The 25,591-nt window shown below is 42.1% G+C and overlaps 1 protein-coding gene across 1 annotated transcript in view; it reads right to left on the bottom strand.

Annotated features, from left to right (window-relative positions):
• Positions 1–2,889: 2,889 nt before the first annotated feature.
• Positions 2,890–25,591, bottom strand: part of ONECUT1 (one cut homeobox 1) — a 41,974-nt gene continuing 19,272 nt past the window's right edge. Inside the window, exon 2 of the mRNA XM_033109104.1 lies at positions 2,890–10,022. Coding sequence (XP_032964995.1) covers positions 9,733–10,022 — 290 coding nt within the window. The 3' untranslated portion in view covers positions 2,890–9,732. The remainder of the gene's footprint in view (positions 10,023–25,591) is intronic.

The following is a 25,591-nucleotide window of genomic DNA, read 5'->3' as shown; positions in this document are numbered from 1 at the left end:
TGCATCTGTTAAGATGATCTTGTGGATTTTGTTCTCTACTGTACGAATATAGTATATTACATTTATTGATGTTCAGTTGTTAAATCAATCTTGCATTCTTAGGATAAGAGTGGATTATTTCAGGCAAGGAAAGCTTCCCTAAGGGAAAGGCAGTGGGTTTTATCAGGCAGATTACTTTACTAGGCCTGACCAGGAAATTTCATCATGATTGGGTTTAAATTTCACTCCGGGGGGGAGGCTAAAACTGCAATTTGGTTACGGATTAAGTCTTGGTGGGATTTAGCAAAAGTGACTCCATTTTGTCTGTTGTTTCTTTTTAACAGCATATACCTTGTGAGATTATTACCACCAAATATCTGACTATCACCATGCTCTCCTGTTGCTTAGATTTCATGTTTGCCACCATCGATTTTATGCACACATGGCTCCATCTACAGTGAACTGATCTAAAGACGGTTCCAGAGTTGAAATGTCTGTTGGCTTTCTATGATGTTCTCAATGTGTGAATTTAGAAAAGGGTATGTGAAATCCTCCTCTCTGATCACAATTCATTTTACCCAATCCAGGCCCTCAGGACCTTTCCATTTTATCCTGTGCAGAAACAGACTTGGCAGGACAAAAATAACCAGCATGTTGAAGTTATGAAAGTTGAAAAAAAAAAAATCTTTGAGTTCTAAAGATTGTTACCACTGCCTTGTGGTTGGCCTTAGCTGAAAGGGCGCCTGGACCTCAGCTCTGTGCTTTCATCCTTAGGGCAGCGGGAATGGCAGAGTAAGATCTCCAAAAAGCTACTCCTCCATGAAAGCAATTACTATACTGGCAAAATCATCAAAATCAGTGTTTTCAGAACCCTGGGATTAACCAGACTTGCAACAATCTGAGGAATGTTTATTTAAGAAAAATAGCTGAGTCTTCATAAGAATAACTAGCTTGGTTTTACCGTGTTTTCCCGAAAATAAGACCGGGTCTTATATTAAGTTTTACTCCAAAAGACGCATTAGGGCTGATGTTCAGGGGATGTCATCCTGCAAAATCATGCAGGGCTTGTTTTCCAGTTAGGTCTTATTTTCGGGGAAACATGGTAACTTGTGCTATTCCCATCTGCTTCCCCTTCCTGGTTCTCCAGTAGTCTTGGAAACTAGGGGTCCTGCAATCAGAGTGAAAACCAATAACCTAGCAGCCACTGGAGGGGCTTGAAGCTCTCCCAAAACACCATTCTCAAAGAATTGTCATTGTTTGACTTGTCTGGAAGTTCCCTGGAAATCTCCAGTAACAAGGCTTTTTTTAAAAAAAATGTTTATTTTTGTTTGACCTAACTCAGAGCTTGCTCAATTTCAAAAACCTTCTCCCTGGGGCATTTGTCAAAAACAATCAGGGACAATTGTTTAACACTTTAGCTGCCTAGGCAGTGGCAACAGTGGGGTAAAGAATAAACCGACCAAAAATCTTAAAAGAAAAGCTGGGGAATGAGATACCCAAAGAGGACTTTGAAAAGCTCTGACGTATTTCTGGGAATGGGAGCATCTTATGCATCTGTGTGGGATAATCTCCTTTACTTAAAGTCAACTATGAACAATAATCACATCCACAAAATACGTTCACACCACCACCTAGGTTATTGTTTGATTGACTGGGGACTAGAGTAGCCAAGTTGACACATAAAACTGAGCATCTCAAGAGAGAACAGAACTCTACAGGAGCAAAGTTTTTATGGACTGTAGAAACAAAGTTGGTATCAGTTATCCTTGGGGAAGAGCTTGGCGTCCCTCCCACCATCCCACTGGTAGGCCCAAGATGACACAGCTAGCAATCAGCACAACAGGAATTTCAAAGCTAGTTTTTCCCTTTTCCCTAAACCAGGCCTTGTGATCAATCACTACACTATTAAATAGAAGAGGATCCTAATTTCCCTGTCCTTGTCTACCTCCTGAGACAGACAGACAGACATTCCCCCCCACCAACCCTGCCAAACACACATTATTTTACTGGAGAGGACTTTTAAAAGTCATCTCTCTAATAATAATTTGATTTCTTCTGAGAGTCGACCATGTTAATATAAATGGCTAACATCTATAAATAGAACGTTCCACTTCCATTTTAAAACGTTCTCCTGTTCTACTAGAAAAGACTTCCTTCTTTCTTTTTTCCCATTAGTGAATCTTTCTTTAAAACTCAGCCCTGGCTTTAGTTCTCAAGCATGTTGTCCTCTCAGCTTCATCCTTCCTGCAAACAAAATCCACGAGCTACTCACTGAGGATTACAAAGAGAATAAAAACAAAAGAAGGCAAGTATTGTCTAAATTTAAAGTGCTGGAAAATCCAACATTTTATTTACTACATTTTGGTGACTACATAAATGCTGAAACATTTTAACACTGAAAAGCATGATGGCATCATCACTTGCTTTTTTTTCTTTTTTTCTTTTTTGCTTAGCAAACACAGCAGATGATATTGCACGGCATAAAGTGAGAACAGTAGCGAAGCTTAAAAAAAAAAAGAAAGAAAGAAACCTTAATGCAGTACAGGAAATACTCATAAACAAACCAGAATAATGCCTAATGCATTACACTTTTTTGTTGCTATACACAAAAATACAGAAGAAGCATTGGACAGAGAGAAAGAGAGACAAAATATTAGCAAACAACCATAACTGGGTACAATAATCATTTCATCTGAAATGTAGATGCAACGTAGAAACTACCACTGCTTTCTAATTGACAAAGAAAATGACAGCAACATTTGTCTTTTATCAAAATCTTCTAAGCTCCTCATGGTTACGTTTTTTAATTAATTATTTAATTATGTATTTAACTTTTTTTTTCCTTTTCTTTTTTCCCATTGCTAAGGAAGAACTCCCTCTGCTCTTGGAAGATTTTCTATTCTACTGATCTTTTTTTTTCTTTCATTTTATTTTTATTTATTTATTTTTTTACCTGATGATTGTCTTAGGCACCCTCCTTACATAATAAACCATCAAGCTAACTTGAACAGGGAAATGGAGTCACACTCAAACAATAGCTAAGGTTAAAGGTGTATTGGAAATAGAAGAGGGAGAAGGGACAGGTCTAAGTGCGTGACAGATGGACTGACTTCAGAAGGGACAAAAACACAGGGAGATATGAAGACAACTACCGAAGCAAGTGGAAGACAATGTTTTAAAGTTTATTTTGTTAAAAAATACTTGTCACTTGGTTCAGACGGCACATCTAAAATGAGCCCACAATGATTATGTAATAAATGCAGAACATACCACACAAAAAAAATTGAGACTAACACAGAAACAGAAAATATGACCTTGTGAATACAATTCTGTTCAGCGTTTCACTGCTGATGGTCAAAGTCTTCTCCCTCCACCATTTTCCTGGGCTTTATGTAACTCACTGCACAGCATTTGTATTAAAAACAAATAATTAGTCAATGTTTACCAACAGCACTGAATGATCCTGCAACTCAGAGCAGATTTATTGCCCTATTAAAATACATAACAAGTATAAAAATGTTTCTAAGAAAATGTAACATTTGACCCAAAGTCTAAGCCCTCCCTTTCCTTCCTTCCCTATCCCAAACACCCTTGCAAAAGAAAATAAGGTAAATTTTTTGTATTGAGAGGAAGGTATTTACATCTATGGATTTATGCCATATAGTTGAAGCAACTTATTTCAGCAAAATAAAGCAAAATAGTGGGCACTGGGTCTTCTGAGGATGCCATGAGTCAGCCAAGAATTCTGTGTGTGCTGATCTAAAGCAGGGCCAAGTATCTGAACAACCTGATGAAGGCGGCTTGAGGCCGGGACCATCTCTAGCATGTGGAAAAGAAAACTAGTGGGAAGACAAAGAGTGAAAAGACACCAACTCAAATAGGCCTGGGGTACATTTCACCAGGGGACTCTTACATTTGAGAAGAATTCTTCCAATTATGATGGTTAGAGGTATGGGGAGGGTGAGTGGAATTGTGGGTAGCAGATTCTAAGAAACAGATGTGGGGAGGAATATGTAACTGTGAAATATATTTTCCTTAAACTTGATTGATAATTGGGGCCAAGCAATCATGTTTTGCTTCTTCCTTGGGTTGGCCAGATGGGCAGAGGCCTGGTCAGCCTTGACTTTCTGTGAAAGGGCATGAAGCCATTATACTCTCCTCTGCAAAAGGAACTGTGTCTCTATACGTTGCCTCCTGCCCTGAAGCAATTCAGAAACTTGGGGAAACTTAAGAGGATTTCCAAATTCAAGTTAGCTTGTCTCTTTGAGTTTTTACACTCTTTACTTCTCATACCTGTGGGAATGGCAAAAAAAAAAAAAAAAGGTAGCAAATTATTTCACAAATGCCGGTGCTTTGAAACAATTAAACAAGTCTTAAATTCTTTGGAATTTCAGGTCTAACCTGCAAAGTAATCCTTTCTAACCAAAAAAAAAGAAAAGAAAAAAAAGAAAAAAAAATTAATAAATTAAAGGAAGAACATGAATAATGCCTTTCTTCTAAGTGACAAAAAGGACTACTTTGAAACACTTATTTTGGCATGTACAAGTTTTTTGAGGGGGGAACCTGGCAGTGTTCACAACACACATTGAAGTGCCTGCTAAGAAAAAGCTAAAAATACACCCTGCAGTGAAGAGAAGCTCTTGCCTTCAGCTAATCTTAGCATCGAGAACAAAAAGATTGTAACATAAAGCTTTGGCCATTTCAATTCTACTATATACATTTTAAAAACTACACATAAATTAAAGCAGTGATTAAATAAGCTCATATAAAATGTAATTAAATTAAAAAAATCACAGCACATTATAGAGAAAAATAGGAACCAGTTTCACAAGAAAGAGATTATATATATATATATTTTTTACCCTGTGGAAACAAATTTACTACGAAACACAAAAACTTCGTAAATAACCATCAAAATGAAAAGCATTTCTTATTCCATTCTTGCATTTTTACACAACCCTTAACCCACCTGGGGGAACATTTCCAGAAATTAAGTCTTCCTTGAGCAACAGAGCAGTTCTGCCAAGAAAATAAACCCCAAACCTAATGGGGGAGGGTGCGGACATCCCAAACGTACAAACTACAAAATAAATAAGAATTATAAAGTTTTTTTTAAAAGTAACCTTAACAATTATCAAACTAGTAAGTTCTGCCTTATCACATAGACTCTCTATACAACATAACCCTAAAACTTTATTACTATGAGGTATTTGGAGGAATTGGTAAAAGTGATGCACGGCCTGCCTGGTTGAAGGGACTCGGTGAAGTGGGGGGGACCTTGAAAGGGAACGAGGAGGAGGTGGAGGAGCTTTGGTTTATCAGCAAGAAATTGGGAAAAAAAAGTCATCCTTTGGTATCAAAGAAAGTTTCATTGCATGGTTGCACGGAAAAAGCACCACGGTGAATAATTATTCCTTTTTTTTCATTAGTGGCCTTTCTAAGAGGCTGAGGTATTCAAAGAGTATAAGGTGAGAGAGGTCAACAGCGGTTTAACACTTTGGTTCAAGCAAGGCACTCGTCCTAGGAGTTTACAAAGTTTGCAACATGTTTGCCTAGAGATTTACAAGTAGAACTAGCAGTAATAAGAGTAGTATTTCCTAATGTTGTTGTTGTCGTATCATTATTATTAAGAATGAAGACAAGTTTACACACTGAGTGAAGAGTGAGGAGGGGTGAGGAGGTGGGAGAAGGGTTGGGACAGGGGCGGAGTTCCCTCTGCAGACGGAGGCCGTGCATGAAAATATCTTTGGTATTCTTTGGTATCATATCAATGTGATTAAAATCACCAATGGAAATCGAGTGAGGTAGCGTCTTTGGTTCACACTATAAATAGTAGATCTTTACATTTTTTTTTTTTTTTTTACACGTGGAAGTAGCTATTTCTTACCTTCTGCTTCTTTGTCCTTCCTATTTAGGAAATAGTTACCAAATGCACTGTAAAGCTAACCACACCACAAGAATAATCCAGAAGGCCAATTGCATCTCAAAACGGCCTTCAGTATTTGAATGCACCCTAAACAACTAGATAGGAAAGGGAGAAGTGCTTTCTCTTTGTTTGCTAAATGCATAGTTTTCATCCTTTATGTACAAAGAAGGGAGGACTTTTTTTTTAGGGAAAATGCTTTTATAGCTCATGTGAAAATGTCCTAGGACTCTTTGGTATAGCAAAGTTTCATTTAACCTGCAAAGACGGGTCATTCACCTGGGGTAGCAATGGGAGTGGCAGGAGTCCAAAAGTAGCATAGTGCTTTCACCTTTTTTCCTGGAAAATTAATTATGCTTTTTTTTGGGGGAGGGACAGACTGATGACATGTTCAGTTAGAACTTCTGAATTTCCCCACATATTTTCTTTGGTTTTTGGGGTCTATTCCAGCTGCATCCAGGGACTGGAACACTCAGTTCTTGACATTCAGAATTCTTTTACATGAACATTTACTGAAGTCTGGGCTTTTGGGGTGTCCAGACATCACACCTCCCACTCTTTCTCTTGGCCCCCTTTCAGGGAAGCTTCTGGTCATGAGAGGGCCAGAATGATTTATGGCCAAAAACAGTCTAACTTCCACTCTACAAAAAACAAAACAAAACAAAACAAAACAAAAAAAACCCAAAACATGTTATTTGAAGTGCAGTTCTGGAATAAACAAACATGCAAATAAAAGAGTGAATATCTTTTTAGGTGAATTTTTCTAAAGATTGAGAAATGATGGGTGAAAAAATGGCACACGATGCACTCGGTTGTGGTAGGTTAAGAAACCCGAGCCATAAATTAATGTTATAGTAAGAAGGAATGGAAGCATTTTTTTCTCTATGTGCCAAGTCAGAAGCAAAACAGAATCACTCATACATGATGGGATAAGTGTATTGCTTGTGAGAAGCTGAGTTTGTCCATTATGATTTCTAAGAAGCAGAGGTTGTGAGAATGCTTAAAGACTCAAGTAAAAAAAATTGCTTTTCAGGCTCTGATTTGTGCATCTGTGTATGAGAAAATATATCTCTAGGCCCTGAAATTGCATAATGGGTGCAAATTCAATGCTGGTATGAAAATTATCTTTGGTGTTAGCAAATAGAATCACTGGTTATTTTTCAAAAAACCATTATGGTGAGAATATTAAAAACGTAGTAATATTCCTTGAAACTGTGTCTACACAGCAACAAAATAATTGGTTGAAATTTTAAAATGCAGTTAGATTAATTTGAGGGGGTAATGTAATGAAAACAAAAAACAAAAAATCATGGTGGTTTGAATTTAACTTTTGTTTTTCCTGGGCTATTGAATTTGGTAAGATTGTGTGTAGACACAGCTTGAATTTCCCTGCATTTAAAATTCTCATGATTTAAATAAATAAGGCTTTCCTCCCTCCTAAATTATACATACATTGCTCCTGGCCCCTTTTTTTCCTGGAGAGAGAGAAAAAGTTAATCAGTTTTTTTCCTTTTAGTTTATGTCTTTGACAAGATTAAATTTTTAGTGAACCTTGTAGAGTTTAAATGGTCTTTTAATAACTGAATTGTAATTGTGCCATATTATAAGGGAAAGTTTTAAGGTGGAATTTGGGGTGAGATTAAAAAACAATAGTAAGACAAAATGTATCAAGGCAAATGCACTATTTCATTAAATGGGAAGTATGTGTTGGTTTCCTTTTGTCATTCCACAGCAGACACGAAGGAGACACAGATAGCTTGTTGGTGTTGCCTCATTTCTCCAGGTGCCTGCCTTTTCTAAACCTAGATAAGATGCTGAAATTTGATCCTAAGGAGTTAGGTTTTATGTCAAGAGGGTGTGATTTTTTTTCTTTAGCATTTTAATGAATCTCAAAAAACAACATATTGTTGAGGTAACATTTAATTTTATATTTCTAGTTAGGTGTGCTAATTAACCAAGAGTACCCAGTTCTTTACCTAATACTCGTACAAAAGGCATCTACTTATATGAGTTACAATTCAATTAAATTAAGAGAGAATGGGGGTGGGGCGGGCGCATCAAGTGATTCACTTGGGTACTACTAAAAAATTTTTTTTGCCTTGATTTCTATAGCCCTGGTTAAGTGATTTGGGAAAAGAGAAATTTAAATTTTTATATTTGGAGGTTCAGGTCTAGTTTTTATCTGTCCCTGTTAGAGAGTGGAATCTATGTTATAAAATTTCCAGCTTAATGCAGTAGCAAGAAAGAATGTAGTACGCTTTGGAGGCTATGCTTAGTGAAATAAATAGCTTAAGACCTATAGAACCCAAAGTTTTGTCTTTCACTAGAACTCTGGCTTTTCCCACCATTTCTTGGTTGCACCTGCTATTTTTATCGATGTCCAAGTCATAAAATGTCTGGGATTAGCCATAAAATCAGTTTGATCATATTTTTTAAATGATTAAAATATTGAATAGTTTACCTTCTAATGATAATGTTGGTCTGCTCACTTTATTTGTGTTTGTAAAGTATTAACAAAAAGGATTTGGTGTCAAATGCATATAGCAAACATGTCAAATTAATCTAAGCATGGAGTCCTTTATTCAGTGGTCTTTTACTAAAAAGCATTACTTTGAATAAATTTTCTAATGTAGTTACCTGCCCTGTTAAACGTGATTTTCTAGTTTACAAATCGGAGTCCTACTTTGGAAGAATTCTCAGGTTTTCTCAACTATGAAACGATTCTGGAATTGTGTCTACATGTCTACTTAAGTGACTTTTATGGATTCCGAAAGGGAGTATGCCATCTGGATGTATATGTATTCTGCACTGCCCTCTCTGTTGTGATATTAATTGCTTCCCTGAAGCTACATTCTTTCTTGCCAGTTCTGAAAACTAATATTTCAAATGCTTCAAGAGTCATAAATAATAGTCATGATTCTACGTGGCATGTGTATTACAGCTAGATCAGTTCATACGTATAACTTTACATAGTATCTTGTGTAAAAATAGCTTTGGTTATTAAAATCATTGCAATAAAATACCTGCACTATAATATTAAGTGTGTTCTTTGGTACCTAGGTGATCTTTTTTTTTTTTTTTTTAATGGATGGACTCTTGTTTCATTTCTTAAAAAATATCTGAACATTCCTTAACAAACAAAGAGAATGCACTGGTTTAGGTGTCATTCGAATTTTCTTTGCTGGGTTTGAATCTGCATGTAGGTTGCGGGCCTGGCAGGTTCAAACGCTAGGCTACATGAGCGAAATCACACTCCTAATCCAATGAACTTAGACAACCCCACACTGTGTTGGTTGCACTCCTGTAGCACAACCCTTCCTGAAGACCAGCCCTGCCTAAGTCCCTAACCACTGGTGGTGTGTGTGTGCATGCGTGTGTGCGTGTGTGTGTACACACGCACCCACACACCCACATACAGTACTGAGACACCATACACCTCCGTGGAGCGGTGCAACAGATGAGAAAGTCCGATCTTAAAAGACGTCCACTCAGTGGCTCACAAGTACTATGCCCCAAATCACGAAATAGCCAAGCACAGAGAGAATGATCATGGACTGAAGGTGTGAGATCCAGTGGTGGTTTCCTGCTCATAATTTTTCTTGCCAAGTCGTCGCCCCGCTGAAGTATGTGTCTCCGAACAAAGTCAGAATGCAGGTGAGCTAAGTCTTTGGTTTCTTTGGACTATAAATAACACTTTTTTTCTTCAAATATTTCTAAGTATAAACCTGCTATCTTGAGGTCCTGGTCTCTTAAATTTTTTTTTTCTTTTTTTCTTTTTTTTTTTTTAATTTAAAGCTTTTCCACCGAGGTTTTAGTTCGTGGTTATTCCTTCATGCTTTGGTACAAGTGCTTGATGAAGATGAGTTGCCTGAATTGGAGCTGCCCTCGTCCTGCCACTTGTCCAGACTCCTCCTTCTGGCGTTCATGAAGAAGTTGCTGACGGTGCTCAGCTCCAACCCCAGTTGCTGGGAAATGGTGATTTGCAATTCTTTGGATGGACGCTTATTTTCCTTGAATATTGCATGTAGAGTTCGACGCTGGACATCTGTGAAGACCAACCTGGGCTTTTTGGGTGTGTTGCCTCTATCCTTCCCGTGTTCTTGCTCTTTCCTTTTGCACGCTGCAAAGAAACAGAGAGACTGTGAGAACCAACTGCCAGGGAGAATCAAGAGTGGAAAGGCAGAGCCAATAAAATTCGTGAACCTTTACTCACGCCCACCTGCTTTCTGTCTGCTGACCTCTGCTTTTAGCAGCATGGTGGGCTGGGAGGAAACTGTAACAAAAGGATGGAGAATCAGGAGGGGGTGGAGTTCTGTGAGTCCTGCCCATGAGTCCTAGCCTGGACAACTATTTGCACTTTGTCTGAGGTAAAGCAATTCTACCCCCATCCTGGGCCTCAGAGTCCCCAGCTGCAGCATATAGGGTTCTGGCTAAACAAATGTATTGTTTGAATTTTTATATCACCTTCTGCAAAATGGATAGAATACCTACCTGGCTGGGTTGTGGTAAGGATATATAGAATAGTACATGTAAACGTTTATGTTAACTGAAGTGCAAAGTCAGATCCACTAGAAGTGGTTGCAGTCCTCCAGGGTTTACAGTCTGTGCTGGTAGAACACTAAGAGCCTAATTGAGAGTCTACAAACCAAACAAAAAGAAATTGCATTGGTTTCCCTTCGGGTTTTGTTTTCTAGGAAACACTGTATATAAGAAAACTGTAGGTAATGTCCTACCTTGCCCATCCAACGGCCTGCCACTGATTCGTTAGTGGACCCAGGACTTGTGCAGATGTGAAGGCTGCTTCCTCGCCATCAGGGCTAACCCTGTCATGTTAGGCATGGTCACCTTTGGGATCTCTCTGCACCTCCTTTTTGCTCTTCAAGAAAGACTTGCTCGTGGAGTCCTCCTCTGCCCTTACCCCATCTCCCACTGAGAAAGCCCCTTTCCTGCTCGTGCCCCTAGGTCCTGTATCATGAAGCTGTTTCGTGAAGCTATTCCGCCGCATCGTCCCAATGTGGCCCTCAGGCCCCCAGGGTTTGGTACTGGGTCAGGGTCTTTCCCTGTCTCAGATGCCATTCTCCTCTTTCTAGCCTAATATGTTTCACTGGCTTCCGTTTGCCAAAGAGGCACTAACGGCTACAATGCTAACAACACCCTCCCCCGACTATCCATTTCCACCATCAATCCCTACAGACATCCCCAAATAACTACACAACTCAAGTAAACACAGTGCTCTGGTTATGCCAATGCTCCTATGCCCTGACTCCAGTCAGATTGCTGCTGCCTCTCAGCCCCCCTACCTGGGCTCTCTGGAGCAGCCACTGCTGTCTTCATACCTGGCTGGCTATACTCTGACATGAGCTCCAATCACAGTGAGAAGCAAGTGGGGTATGTTCCTGGTGGAGGTAGGGACGTTGTTCTCTCATATCTCCTCAGACCTCCAGTAGGCTGCCCATCCCATTGCTGTCTCCTGCTCCACCTTCTGCCTCTTTGTATTCCAGGTTCTCCAGTCCTTACCAGATGGTTCGCCAGCACTGGCTAGATGCAGCCTTCGTGCTCTGCCCAGGTAGCCCCCTGCCTGCCCCTACCTTTCATTCCTAACTGCTCCAGATCCTGGATTTCAGAGCTCCCCTAAGGCCTTAAGTGCCCATTAGTGCAAATTAGCTCAGCAATCAGATCAACTGAAAAGCTAATGAATGAAGGCTGAAGGAGCGTCCAGTCTTGGGAGTCCAATCTAAGGGTCTCCAGGATTTTTTAAACTATGTGCTACTTACTGTGTTCCCCTGAAAATAAGATCTAGCCGGATAATCAGCTCTAATGCATCTTTTGGAGCAAAAATTAATATAAGACCCAGTCTTATTTTACTATAATAAAAGACCGGGTCTTATATAATATAATATAGTATAAGACATAGAAATTCTCTTCTACAGATGCATCAGTTTGCCCGGGCCCTAGAGTACCTTCACCTCACTCAAGGGACCACTGGTTTAATCATTAAGAAATATAAGGGTAAGAATAAAACTGGACTGCTATCTGTCACCATACACCAAAATTATCTCAAAATGGATGAGACCTAAATATAAGACCTGAAACAATAAAATGCATAGAACAAAACTAACCTTACGGACCTTGGGTTCAAAGAGCATTTTATGAATTTGACCCCAAAAGCAAGGGAAGTAAAAGCTAAAATAAATGAATGGGACTATATCAAACTAAAAGGCTTCTGCACAGCAAAAGAAACCATTGACAAAATAAAGAGGCAACCTCAGGGGGAAAAAAAAAGAGGCAACCAACCGAATGGGAGAAGATTTTTGCAAACAACGCCTCCGATAAGGGGCTAATATCCAAAATACATATCCAAAACTCATTCAACTCAACAACAGCAAAAAAACAAACAATCCAATTAAAATATGGGCAGAGGACCTGAACAGACATTTCTCCAAAGAAGACATACAAATGGCCAATAGACATATGAAAAAATGCTCAACATCACTAATCATCAGAGAAACGCAAATAAAAACCACAATGAGATATCACCTCACCCCAGTTAGAATGGCTATCATCAACAAGACAAATAGTAACAAGTGTTGGAGAGGCTGTGGAGAAAAAGGAACCCTCATACACTGTTGGTGGGAATGCAGACTGGTGCAGCCGCTATGGAAGGCAGTGTGGAGGTTCCTCAAAAAATTACGAATAGAATTACCATATGACCCAGCAATCCTTCTCCTGGGTAGCTACCCAAAAAATCTGAAAACATTTATCCGTAAAGACGTATGTGCTCCAATGTTCATTGCAGCTTTATTTACAGTGGCCAAGACATGGAAACAACCAAAATGTCCTTTGATAGATGATTGGATAAAGCAGTTGTCTTACATATATACACAATGGAATACTATTCAGCCATAAGAAAAGATGAAATAGTACCATTTGTGACAACATGGATGGATCTTGGGATTATAATGCTAAGCGAAATAAGTCAGACAGAAAATGTCGAGAACCATATGATTTCACGGACATATGGTATATAAAACTGAAAACAACAAAAGAACAAGACAAACAAATGAAGAAACAAAAACTCATGGACACAGATAATAGTTTAGTGGTTACCAGAGGGTAAGGGGGAGGGGATGATAGATGAGAGTAAAAGAGATCCAATATATGGTGATCCATATATGGTGATGGAAGGAGAACTGACTCTGCGTGGTGAATACACAACGTGATATATAGGTGATGTATTACAGAATTGTACACCTGAAATCCATGTAACTTTACTAACAATTGCCACCCCAAGAAATTTTAATTAAAAAAAATAAGTTGCATCAAAAAAAGAAATATAAGGGTAAGAATTTCAGAATGCTCTGCTGTACACCTGAAATTAATATAAAATAATATTGAATGTCAACTGTAATTGAAAAGGTAAAAAGGTGAGGGGAAAGGTGAAGGGCAACAAGCGGTCCAAATTTCCAGGTATAAAACAAGTCAGTCGTGGGGATGTAATGCACAGGGCAGGAACACAGTCAATAATATTGTGATAGTGTGTGGTGTCAGATGGCTGCTGGACTTACCATGGTGATCACTTCTTTAGGTATATAAATATGAATAACTGGTGTACACCTGAAGCTAATATAATATTGTATGTTAACTATATTTTAATAAAAATGTTTAAAAAAGAATTTCAGAATGGACATGAGGGGAGACCTGTCATAAAAGAGAGATTTTGAGGCAAGTCCGGCCAGACCTGTCATAGCACATACTATAGGTCACTGGCTACGTCCCTTGCCCAACCTGAGGGGGTGGCACCAACATAATGGGAAGTATTTATTAAATACCCAATTCCCTCAGAGCATGGAGCTATATATATACCAAACCAGCTGAGAGTCCCCTCATAGAGTTCCTCCCCCCAGGGGCCTACCGCCCTCACTGGGCAACTAGTTTAAGTACCCCAAGAAAGAGCTGACTAGACTGAAATCAACTCTAGTTAGTTCAAGTCAGCCCATGTAGTCAGCTTTATACAACACCGATACACATGGCTGATTGATTCACTCATTCCCATTCAAAAATAAATACAACACAGACTTTGCCCTTAAGGAGGTCAGTCTAGTGTTCACGTAAGCAAATAAATGCAAGAATAAGGATGTTATCTCTGCTTGAGGATATTAAGGAAGGTATTGCTGAGAAGGGGATGCTTACCCTGGGCCCTAAAGGATGAATAGGAGTTTTCTAGTGAGAGAGGTGGGACAAACTTAGACTGAACAGGGGGAGCAGCATTCATGAAGGGTTGATGAGTATTTGTACGTTGGTATTAGTGAGGTAAGAGTGCATGCAAGGAGGAAAGCTGCAGGAGACAAGGCTTCACAGGTAGACAGGGCTCAGAACTGAATTTTCTTGTAGATAAGGAGGAATTATTGAAAGGTTCTGAGGAAGGATGTAGTGTCATTAAATTTAGATAAACCCCTCTGGTGGTCCTGTGGGGGATGACTTGGAAGGCAGCAATGTTACGAATAAGGGTGTTGTGCTCCGCCACCCTGATGTCCCCCAGGACTGAGGCACTAATTCCTCCACCTGCTTGGAAGAGTTGGCAGCTGGTGGCTCTCAGCTGAGGTCCATTCTGGGAACTACCCTTGGCCAAAGGTTATACCACCCAGGTTGTGATACCCATGACCAGTGTGGGGCTGGGGGAAATAGGGGTTGGTATGGAGGGTGGAGGCTGAAAAGAGTGAAAATGTGTTGGTTTAAGGTTCTCCAACCCCAACCCCTTGCGTCAAGTTGGGACAACTCTGAAGGGTCATCCAGCTCCAGAGCACCCCATAGGATTGGTTGAGGCTATTCTTGCAATGACACTGAAGTTCAACTTCTCCCTCTGCTTGGTCTGATCTCCTCCACGGCCCCCATAGGGGTTATTCTCCATAGCTTTCTCTGATAACCTTTCTGCATGCAAGTTGTAGAAAGCCAGAGTCTGTTTCCCAGAAATCCTGACCTGAAATAGAAGCTATTAGAAAACCACTGTAATGAGGGCCCCAAATTAGATAATTGCAATTGAGGATGGAAAACAGGGAAAATTCAAGACCTTCTTGGAAGGTATAATCAAGAGGACTCAATAACCACTTGGCTGGGAGGGTGGGATTCAGAACATCTTCCAGGTTTCTGGTTGGATGGTAACAATGGGGCCATTAGAAAATGCAGATGAAGAAATGAATTTTATGAGGGCAGTAATCACTTTTATGTGAAACAAAGTGCATTTGAAGTGCTTGCTAGACAGCCTGTTAAAGATTTCCAATGGGTGGTTATCCAGCGGAGCACAGGATATATGGGGTCTGGAGCTCAGGGGAGAGGTCTGAGCTGGGAATGTAACTGGGGAGTCATTAGGGCTCTAGATGGTCAATTATACAGAACACACACCTATGGAAAAGCAAATAACTGGGCATTGGGTCCGGACTCAACTTACTTATCATTCGAAAGGCGGAGCGAAGAGAGATCACAAAAAGATATCTTTCCACCTAACCAGGATGTATGTTTGAATGACCCCAATCTGGTTCTCGGCATTTGGCAGGACTGAGTGGGCTGAAGCTACTCCTGAGCCAGCATTTCCCAAAAGGCGTCAGAGGAATGATACTGTCTGAAACAGGGGTTCCTTGAAAAGATGGTTTGCAGATCAAATACATTTAGAAAAACCTACGATATGTAGCCACCTCTTCAAAATTCCTAACATGTATTAATTAGCACCTGTGATTCTGTTTCCCAAATTTACTTTACCCAGAGCCCTTTTGCGGTGGGGATTGTCTATTAATGTCTCATACATAACGGTGGGAAATGCAGTTTGGAAGTTCCTGCCCCGAGCTCTCGAGCACGGTAGACTTCGTCATGTCAGAACCTGGGAAGTGAGATTTTCCCAGAGCAGAGAGCCTGGCTGGCTTGTTCTACATTCCAGGGTGTCCTGGCATCGTGCCTGGCTAGGAGAGCTCAGTACCTGTGTGGATATCAGAGGGGGTGTCAATGACTAAATGCACGTGGTATATTTGGAAAGAACTCTGTGCAGAAGTTGGAGTTGCTGAATAAGAAAGCAGAGATATCGGTAGAATTGGGAGTGGACTACAGCTTGTTGAGGGTCACCAAGGAGGCTAGGAGTAGCAACTCATAGAAATAAAATCGTACTTCTAGAAATTTGTGCAGAACGATAGCTATCAGACTGTTAAGAGAATATGAATGACAGCGGTGCTTTGGAATTGCCATAGAATTCATTTCAGGGTATAGATTACCTGTTATAGGGTGGGAAACTACCAATGGGGGGTCATGAGAGTCCACACAGTGAGCAAGGTAGAGAGAGAGAGAGTAAGGGCGTGCGAGTGGAGCATGACAAGAGCTACTGCTGCTTAGAGAAGAGCAATATATGTGTCTTATGGGAAAGTTACAATTTTTGTGTGGTTGTAGTTTCCATGAAAAATAGAGAAGTACTTATCATAGTACCCGATTAAAGGGAAGAGGATTCCTATTGTTTGTGAAAGGTGGTACTGAAGAGGAAGACGATCTGTCATGAGTCACCTCCATGAATGTCGGCAAGCAGATGTATTTACAGCATGCAGTGGCAAAACGGAGGGGAGGCTATCTCCCACAGGTGACTGTGATCTCCTCCAGGGCTACGGTCACTCACAGCGAGTCCTATGTGGGGGGCATAAAAGCCATAAAAGATGGTAAAAAGACTGTGTACCACAAGAGTGAAAGATTATAAAGAGTTAAAGGAAAAAAGGTAGCGCATGAGGACCTGGGCAAAGGACAGAGGCTGTCAGCAGGCCTGGGGCCTGTGCTTTGCCCATAGTCTGCAAGACAGAGCCAAGGATATTACAAGAAATATGAATTCTACAGGATGTTGAAAGGTATTCTATGAACAGTGAATTTTTCAGGTCAGTTTGCGGAAGAGCTGAGTTAATGAATGATTAAACAAGCTTTTTTAATGCAGGACTTCTCAGAGCCTTTAATTGCTAATGGGCATGGATACTTTCAAGTTTATGGAGTCTCCCAAACTTATATGATTAAGGAACTCTTTATTCAGGGAATTTCTCTCAGGAATGGCATTGCTTAGAATAGTGTCTATCCAAATGTGGTTGGCAGACTTGTGCTGGTCTCTGAACTGTCACTGACCTGTAGCAAGATTGGTACAGGAAATTGAGAATAAGCAATTAGAAATGTTTGTGGCAGTTTGACATTGCTGCAACATTCAAGTATGTGATTGTTTTTTCCAGTAATACATTTTTTTTTTTATTGTATTATCAACATTATTGGTCCAGGACAGATGAAAGTTAGAAACTAACAACTAGTTCTTCACTACATAGAGATTAAGAAGCCCTGTCTTAGAACACACTTTATAAAACATGGTATACAGAAATATCCTAGAATCAGCTATCAGCCAAGCATTCATGTACCAACTTACATCCATTGTCCTGATTTAATGACACAAAGGACATTACAACATCTAAAGTGCTGATCAAGCTATGCAAAGTCTGCCAAGAATTTGTCTGGGAGTAGATGGGCATTCATATTGGCCTGGGGGACATTTATATAGTTAGACAGATTTATAATACAACTTCTTAGATGGAGCTGGACTCAGAGGACTCAAGTTCAAGTCCCAGCTCTGTAGCCACTGGTGTGTGTTCTTCGGAAAGTCCCTTATCTTCTTTGAGCCTTTGCTTACCCAGGTGGGAAACAGAGGACAATGGCCTTCTTTCCTCACCGGCCTGTAATAAGCATTAAATAAGATAATATATATTGAAGTGACTATTAAAACTATAAACCCCTAAGGAGTATTCTAGATGTTTGCAAATATAAATATCTCTTTAGTCAAAATGCAAGTATAAACAATGAATTTTCACAGGAGGCTGGAATGTTTGCTCTGTCTCTAGCATGTGGTATAAACTTGGACACATCACTTGATCTCTTTTCTGCATATTTTAAATGAACAGGCTGTGTTCTAAGGCCCCGGCAGGCATGAAAGCCATGTGAATCCATGAATGTACAGCTGCAATGTATCCTAGTTTCCAGAGTCTATTAAACATTTTCCGAGGTAACCGTACTCTGCCTTTTATTATTATTTTTCTTTTAAGGAAGGTGCAGATTCACAGTGGCCCATGCGGGGATTGAACCGGCAACCTTGGTGTTATTAGCACCACGCTCGAACCAACCGAGCTAACTGGCCATGCCATGTACTCTGCCTTTTAGAATATATACCCACAATGTTGACTTTTCCATTGCATCTTCTCCATCCTTATGGTTTCTCAAAAACAGCAGGTACTGGCTCTCCAGGGACATCAGCCAGTCCTACAAAAAATCCAGATCTACGTTCATCTGAATGAAGGTGATAAAACATAAACTCACATTCCTCACAGTTGCTTCAACTTTCTGAGCTTGTGAGCTTTGGAGAAGAAAACAGTTACAACCACCATCTCACAGACTCTGCGAACAGTTCAGCGTTTGCTCTCCTAGGACTCTGAGCCATCAAACAATAGGTACTTTGTATGTTTACCAAGTTTCTACTTTTTCATTAAAACTGTAGGATAATTTGTTTAACTTGTTTTCTGATGTTCTTGGTCTATTTGTCCCAGAGTTGGCTGCTTTACATAGAATGCAATTGTGAATTAGAGTAAGGCTGTCTTCTTGGGGGCAGCAGAGCTATGTCTGTCATGCGGGGTCTCAGCTCCTGCTCCCCGCACAAGAACGCAGGACATGGTGAGGCCAAAAGGGAACACCACGGAGCCATAGATAGGGGAGTCATACCACTATATTCTCGCTGGCGGTTGGGTTGGAGACACAGGAAGCAGGAGCCACACGATCCGCAATCTGCCATCCACTTCTCTGCCAACCCACCAACCAACCTAGCTACGGCAGTTCTATCAGTAGCTAATGGCTAACGGTAACAGCTGATGGCCAACTAATCACAGCTTGTGGCCATCTGCTACCCGAGCCAGCACCTTTTCACCTGAGGCCGAGAACGTGGAAACTGCTCTCTGGGGCTCTGTCCCCACAATGTTTCAGTGTGTACCTGCTGAAAGTACACTGAGAGTCTAGGTATAACAGGGGCATGCTCCATATTCCTGGTCTACGGGTGACGAAGTTTCTGTAAAAAGCATTGCACAGGTTGTCAGAAGTTTTGAGTTCTGGTTCTCTGTCATGAATTAGCTGAATGACTGGATTAATTCCCTCAACCAAACTGAGTCCAGGTGCCTTAATTATATGATGAAGGGATTGGACGAAATAACTTGGAGTCCCTTCTAGGTACAGCGCTATGACTGGATGTGCGTAAATAGCTTTCAACATCCTGCCAGGGGAAGCAGCAGGCGGCACAGACCTGCCCAGGACTCCAGGGGTCTCCTGGAGAAGGGTGTGAGGGTTGGGCCGTTCACTCTAGAGAGAGCTGGGCCACCCTTCCAGTTCACGCCCCCTCATTTGTCAGCCTCTCCATCACCACTCCACCTCACTCCTGGCCGGCAGAGATGGGGGCTGGGGGTGGGGGGGGGACTGGGGAGAGAAGGCCTTTGGGGCAGAGCACCTTCACATGGGGCAGAGGGGGAGCAAGACCTCTGTGCTCAGGAAACTACATTATCAGGTCAGATCACAAAATTGGACTTCGTCAATTGAGGTATTCTTGGACATAATTTGTAAAAGTCCTTTAGAAAATTCTAGTTTATGTTAGTTCCATGAAGGAGAACTATGGAGAAGTGTGTGTTTGTTTTTTGGGGGGTGGACAACCATACAGACAATCGGGGGCTGGCATGCTTTAGGAAGCCATGTTATCTGATAGAATAAGACGGAAATGGAGCCAAAGGAATGGCAAACCCTGTGTCTGTCATGTTAGGACATTATTTAATTTTGGCAACAGCTCTGTGAGCTGTCGCATTTAATAGGCTGAAGGAAATTTAGGAACTTAACGTGAGGGGAGGACAGTTTTGGCCGTGAAGTCTGGATAGAGAACCCTGGAGAGGCAGGGTGAAAGGCCTGAGGGGCCAGGGAACGACTCAGATCAGATTTCTCTGGCAGTCTGAATCTAATGGAAGCAGACTATATGCCTACAGCTTCCCATTCATATGTGGTTTGTAGCCTGTGAGTCCTTACACACTGGCCAAGTATTTTCTCCCCCCAACCAACTGCTTCAATGTGTGCTGTCCTAACCTGATTGCCGGGGAGGTGTGCAGAGAGCAGTAAAGGGGAAGGGCTGAGATTTCCAGGGCACTGTTAAACCTCCTTGGCAACTAAAGACAGCGTGGCATTTTAATAGGGGCTCGCTAAAGGCCCAATGTCTACCCTAAAGGCCCCTGCCAGCACTGAAAACTGCAACCTGTAGGGCCAAGTATTCTTGAACAGCTACGCCTGTGATGTCCCGAGTCACACAGAAGAGGCCCGGCCTGAATTTGGAAGAGGAAGGTCCAGGCAGCTGCTAAGGCCCTCAGCTCCTTTGCTGAGCGCCTCTGGGGGCAGGTAGGGTACACCGGTAAGGCAAAAGCACAGCCTGAAATTCTATCCAGATTCCTGATAGGCTTGGCAGGGACATCCTGTACGTCTTGCTCAGGGGAGCTTGAGGCTTCAGGGGTAGGAAAAAAGAATAAAAAAACAGCTGGGCCAGAACAGGCAAATCCATAAGGACAGAAAGTAGGCTGGTGATTACCTACGGCTGGGTGGGTGGGTGGGTGGGGAATGGGAGTGACTACTCATGGGTATAGGGTTCTTTTTGGTGGAGGTGATGAAAATGTTCTAAAAATGATTGTAGTAATAGCTGCACAGCTCTGTGACTAATAAAAAGCACTACATTATACACTTTAAATGAGTGAATTGGATGCTCTATAAATTATATCTCAATGAAACTGTTTGAGAGAAGCAGCTGGGTCCTACCGGGAGTGAGCCCTCTGCACTTGACCTCCTAAGCTCCCCTGCCCCGTCTGCCACAGAGAGGGACCCTCTTCTAGACGGTGGCAAGGACGAGGAGGGGTCAGCTGTTTATGTCTATTGAGCCCCCAGAGACCCCCTCTTGATAGCTGAAGGTGCTTTTCATAGTAAACTCTACAGAACAATATACATATATATGGAGGAGCAAACATGCAAATAAAACAGACTTCAAGTAAGACAGATAGGGTTCGGGAGAGACATAAAAGCAGAACTATGCAGGTAAACGTGGCAGGTCTGCTCCTAAGCCCCTTTCACAGGCCAGAGATCACACTGTGGAGTTCAAACCGCCAGAGGCTGGGCCACGACAGCTTCAGGATTAGAGCCTGGATTCCACGAGTCCTGGGTCATACTGTTATCTGCTCTGCCCTGAGTCATTTTGCTGTACTGTGCATATTTTCACAAGTGGGGCTCCCAAATGTTTTTGGAATGAGGCAGCTGTTAAGTGGTAAATTTAGAGGGCATCGCACAACGTACAATTTGAAAAGCAACTCCAGTTAGTTCTAACGGATACTGCCAAGGGCAGTCTTTGCACAGGAAGCGAACTCCTGCACAGACTGCCTGAAACTGTGACGCCCAGAAGAGACAGGTGACCAGCCTGTTGGACACAGGCTACTTTTGCTTGCGTTTGTGAGTTTGTGGGCAGCCAGGGCACCTATGGAAACTCTTCTCGGTATACACATGAAAGGCCTAATAAAAACACACAAAGAGCAGACATTCCTAGTCAGGTATGATCACTATAACCCACTCCTGAATCTTGCTTTGCAGTGCTTAAAACACCTGTTAAAGCTTCCCATGACAGCTCCACAAAACTCAGGTGAGGCACAAATAGGTATCTTTTTCTGTAGATGAAGAAACAGTGTCACAGAGGGCAGGTAAGTTGCCTGTGGGCACACAGCTGTTTAGTGGGGGACCTCCAAATCCACTGGGTCCTAGAGGCAGATGTCAGCATGGTGGAGACATCATGAAAACTTCCCCCAGGAAGGGGAAATGGCCAGAAGCAGCTGGTGAAGGGGAGCCCGGGGCCCTGCAGCTGTGGTGAACAGGGCAGGAGCAGTTGGCCAGCCAGGCAGCAGGCCACTTGTCAACCAGACCTGCCTTGCTGAGGCTGAAAGAACTGCAGTGGGCCCCTCCAGGAAAGAGGGCTGCGTGGAAGTAGAGATGGAGGCAGCAGAGGGGAGCAGAGGGGACAGTACACTCCCGCTGGCCTGGGAGAGGGACAGGAGGGAGTCTAGTTTCAGTAGGAGCACAGAGGAGCACGAGACAGCTGTCTCCATGTGCATATCTGCTTTGAGAGGAAGCTGAAGGCAAATGACATGACCCACGGAAAAGGAAAGATGGGGAGCAGTGGATTAAAGCCAGGAGAGGTCTGCTCCATCGAATTCTGGCTGGAAAAGTCACCCAAACCTCTTACCACTCCACCTATTTGCTTCTTTAACAGAGCTGTCCAGGACAGAGACCCGCCTTCTGCTGCATCTGCTGCCTGGAGTCCTTCTGGAGCCAGCATATCAAAGACTTCCACTGACCTCTCTTTTGTAGCCCAGGAGAGGTGGGGGATTGGACCTTGTGAACAAAGGAGGGCAGAGGCTGCCTGGGCCGAGAGGCGTGGGGCAGAATCACCAGAAACAAATGGCTGCTTCCCCTGTACTAAACCCCCTCCCCCCATCACCTTACAGGACCTCATAACAATGATGGGAGGTCCTTACTATTATCATCTCTAGTTTACAAATGAGTAGCCTGAGGCTCAGAGGTAAAGGGAATGGACTAACTTCACCCAAACAGTAAACGGTGCAGCTGGGATTAGAGCTAGTGTGGGGCCGAGTGACGGTACCAGAGGAGACCAGCTGTGGCCTGGGTATTCCTTAGGCACAGCTGGGGGGAAAGCGGAGACTCGTATAGTGAGTCCTCATTTAATGTCCTCGACAGGTTCTGTAACTTTAAGCCAACCGCCGGAACGAAACCCATTTTGGCACAGGAGAATTGATATAAACAGGAGTTAAGTTCCTCAGCATCGTATCATCATTAAAATGACACTGTTATCGGAGGGCCTGCTGTACCGGGTTTCACTTTCCATGGCTTCTCAACAGCTCTTCTCCTGTGTTCTAGACTCTCAGTTCTTCTCCCCACAAACTGTTTTCTCTCTTCTGTTCTGTGTTCCCTCTGGCACAGGCTGAAGCTGAGACAGAAAGGTGAGCTGGGACTCAATGGATGAAGACATTTTGATACTCCTGTTATACGTGCGTCACGGTCTTGCTGGCCATTCATGCTCACATTTTCCTTGGCAGAGGCTCAAGCTTTTGGACACTCACAGGAAGAGACACCCACCCCTGACCCTTCCCTCCATGAAACTCTGTCCCGACATTACAGCTTCAAAGGGACCAGTGCGAAGAGAACCTGCTGCCTTGCATTTGCTTGTCCAGTCAGTAACAAAAGGTAATGTGGCTCTTTTCTGAAACGTTGGCTCAAGAATTCTGATTTCTAAACTGTTAATACCCGATCCAGTGGAGCTTTATTAGATCAGTATCCTTCATCTTAAAGAACGCCTTAATAGTTTGGAAATATGTGATATTAATAATTAGAAGTATTTCATATTAATGCCCTAGTTATTATGTTGATTCCACAAGAGAGTCAAAACAAATGGCACACCTGATGAATTACATGCTTCTTATGCATGGTAATCGCATGTAAGCTTATTGTAAATTTTAAGTCTTAGTTTCATGATCCCATTTCTTTAATGAATAGCTGAATATAATACCTTATAATAGTCACAGCAATTGAAAGTTATAAAATGGAATGCCTTCAAAAACAACCTACAATTTTGACTTTTCACTAAATCACCAGACATTTCCCACAACTAATTTCAAATTAGTGGTTTGCATTTATGGAAAATTGTCAGTTGAGTTCAATAGTAAATGATATTCTCCTAATGACTTGTTCTATACAATTAGCCTTACAAGGGTCTCCCAAAAGCCTGAGACGAAAGCTCTTGGTGGCTGCTCTACAATAATATTCGGGGATCTTAACACTGACCGCAACCACCTTTCCCACCTCACTTCTCTCTACTGCCCACCCACTACCCACAGTAGTACCCACAGTAGTGGGTACTCAGAAGTTAGTCTTAAATACATATGAACTTTTATACGCCTATTCTTTTGCTCAACCTGTTCCCTCCACCAAGAATGTCCTTCCTTCTCTTTCTTTTCCATACAAAAACTTCCCTATGTAATAAAGACCCAACTCAAGCATCTCATTTTCTGCTAAGTCTTCACCTCCTCTCCCATCCAGGGAGAACTGCTGTATTCAATGCTCATGGAGCCCCCTGGATAATTCGTTTTTCACCTACTTGTCTCTCTCACTAAATCACAAGCTCCGTAAGGTAGACCATGGATTATTTCTTTGGCATATTTAGCATCGTTGTCACATAAATAAGTTGGATGTGGCCCCATAGAAAATAGAGATACCTAAGACACAAGTCTTTATCTTTTGAAAATGTGTACATAGAATGCAATTCCATGAGATGTCCTTAATCGTTTTATTGGATAATTATTTTGAAGCACTTTAATGGCACAGTGAGGGATACTTCTGAATTGTCACTGAGAAGTCAATGAAAGGGGGCTGGGCCCCTGGTGAAGGAAGCTGGTATTGCCACCATTCCTATGATTGAGTTAGACAGTGTTCGGGCCCAGGGAGGAAGGAGGCTGGAGTAACAGCTGGAAGAGCAGAAGGTGAGGGGTGAAATGGGGGGCGCTGAATTTGGTCTGGGGCATTTAAATGAGCTGGGAATAGGGCAACCAGCCCTGCTCAGATGAGGTATCCTGCTCACTGGGTACCAGAAGGCAGAGGGATGCTATCTGTGTCTGTCCTTGCTAACTCTGGTGGGGATTGGTCCACATGCCTTAGTCAAATACAGAGTTGATAAGGATCCAATTTATGGATAATGTCAGCAACAGAGTCTATGCAGTGGAAACCATATGATAAATTAGTGAGAGGACTCCAGGGGAATAATCTCAGAGAAATTCAAGGAATGAAGGACTTAGATGAAGAATGCTTTACAAATAAGGTGAAATGAAATACCATTTTGTTTCTTTTTCCTCTAGCAACTGCCTAGTCATTGGGCTTTTTGAGTAGGCCCTCTGGCTGTTGGTGCCCTGGATCCATAGGTGAGGGTATCATTCCTTCCCTGTGGACTTCGGGGCCAGCCTGAATTCTGCAGTGGAAGAGGCTGGAAGGACCCTCAAAATTCTTAGCCTTAGCTACAAATTGGAATCATCTGAGAGTTTTGGAAGCTCCCCAAGTGATTCTAACACTTGAATGTACAAACTTGAACCATCTGGACATCGTATTATAATGAAGATCCTGATTCAGCAGGTCTGGGCCGGGCCTGAGATCCTGTACACCTAACAAGCTTCCAGGTGACGCCCAGGTGCTGGTTAGGACTACTCTGCGTCACTAGGGTCTAGGGAACCCCAAATGCAGAGAACCCTCCTCCATCCCTACTGACTGAATTCTCCAAGCGTGGCACTCATGAACATACATTTTAAACAAGCTTCCCAGATAATTTAGATGCCTGATAAAGTTTGAGAGGCACTTGCTCCTAGGGTAGTATTTCAAAATTTGCCAAGATCAAAAGAATCACACCCCATATTTGTCAAAAATACAGACGGACTGAATCAGAATTTTAGGAGTGGCCTGGGAATCTGTACTTTAAGAAGAGCACAAGGTAATTCCTCTGATTTCAGCTCTTGGAAAGCCTGCTTGGCAGGA

Source organism: Rhinolophus ferrumequinum, chromosome 6, assembly GCF_004115265.2.
Source record: "Rhinolophus ferrumequinum isolate MPI-CBG mRhiFer1 chromosome 6, mRhiFer1_v1.p, whole genome shotgun sequence".
NCBI lineage: Eukaryota > Metazoa > Chordata > Mammalia > Chiroptera > Rhinolophidae > Rhinolophus > Rhinolophus ferrumequinum.
Note: the sequence above shows the minus strand (reverse complement) of the source record. Positions and strands in the feature narration are given on the sequence as shown.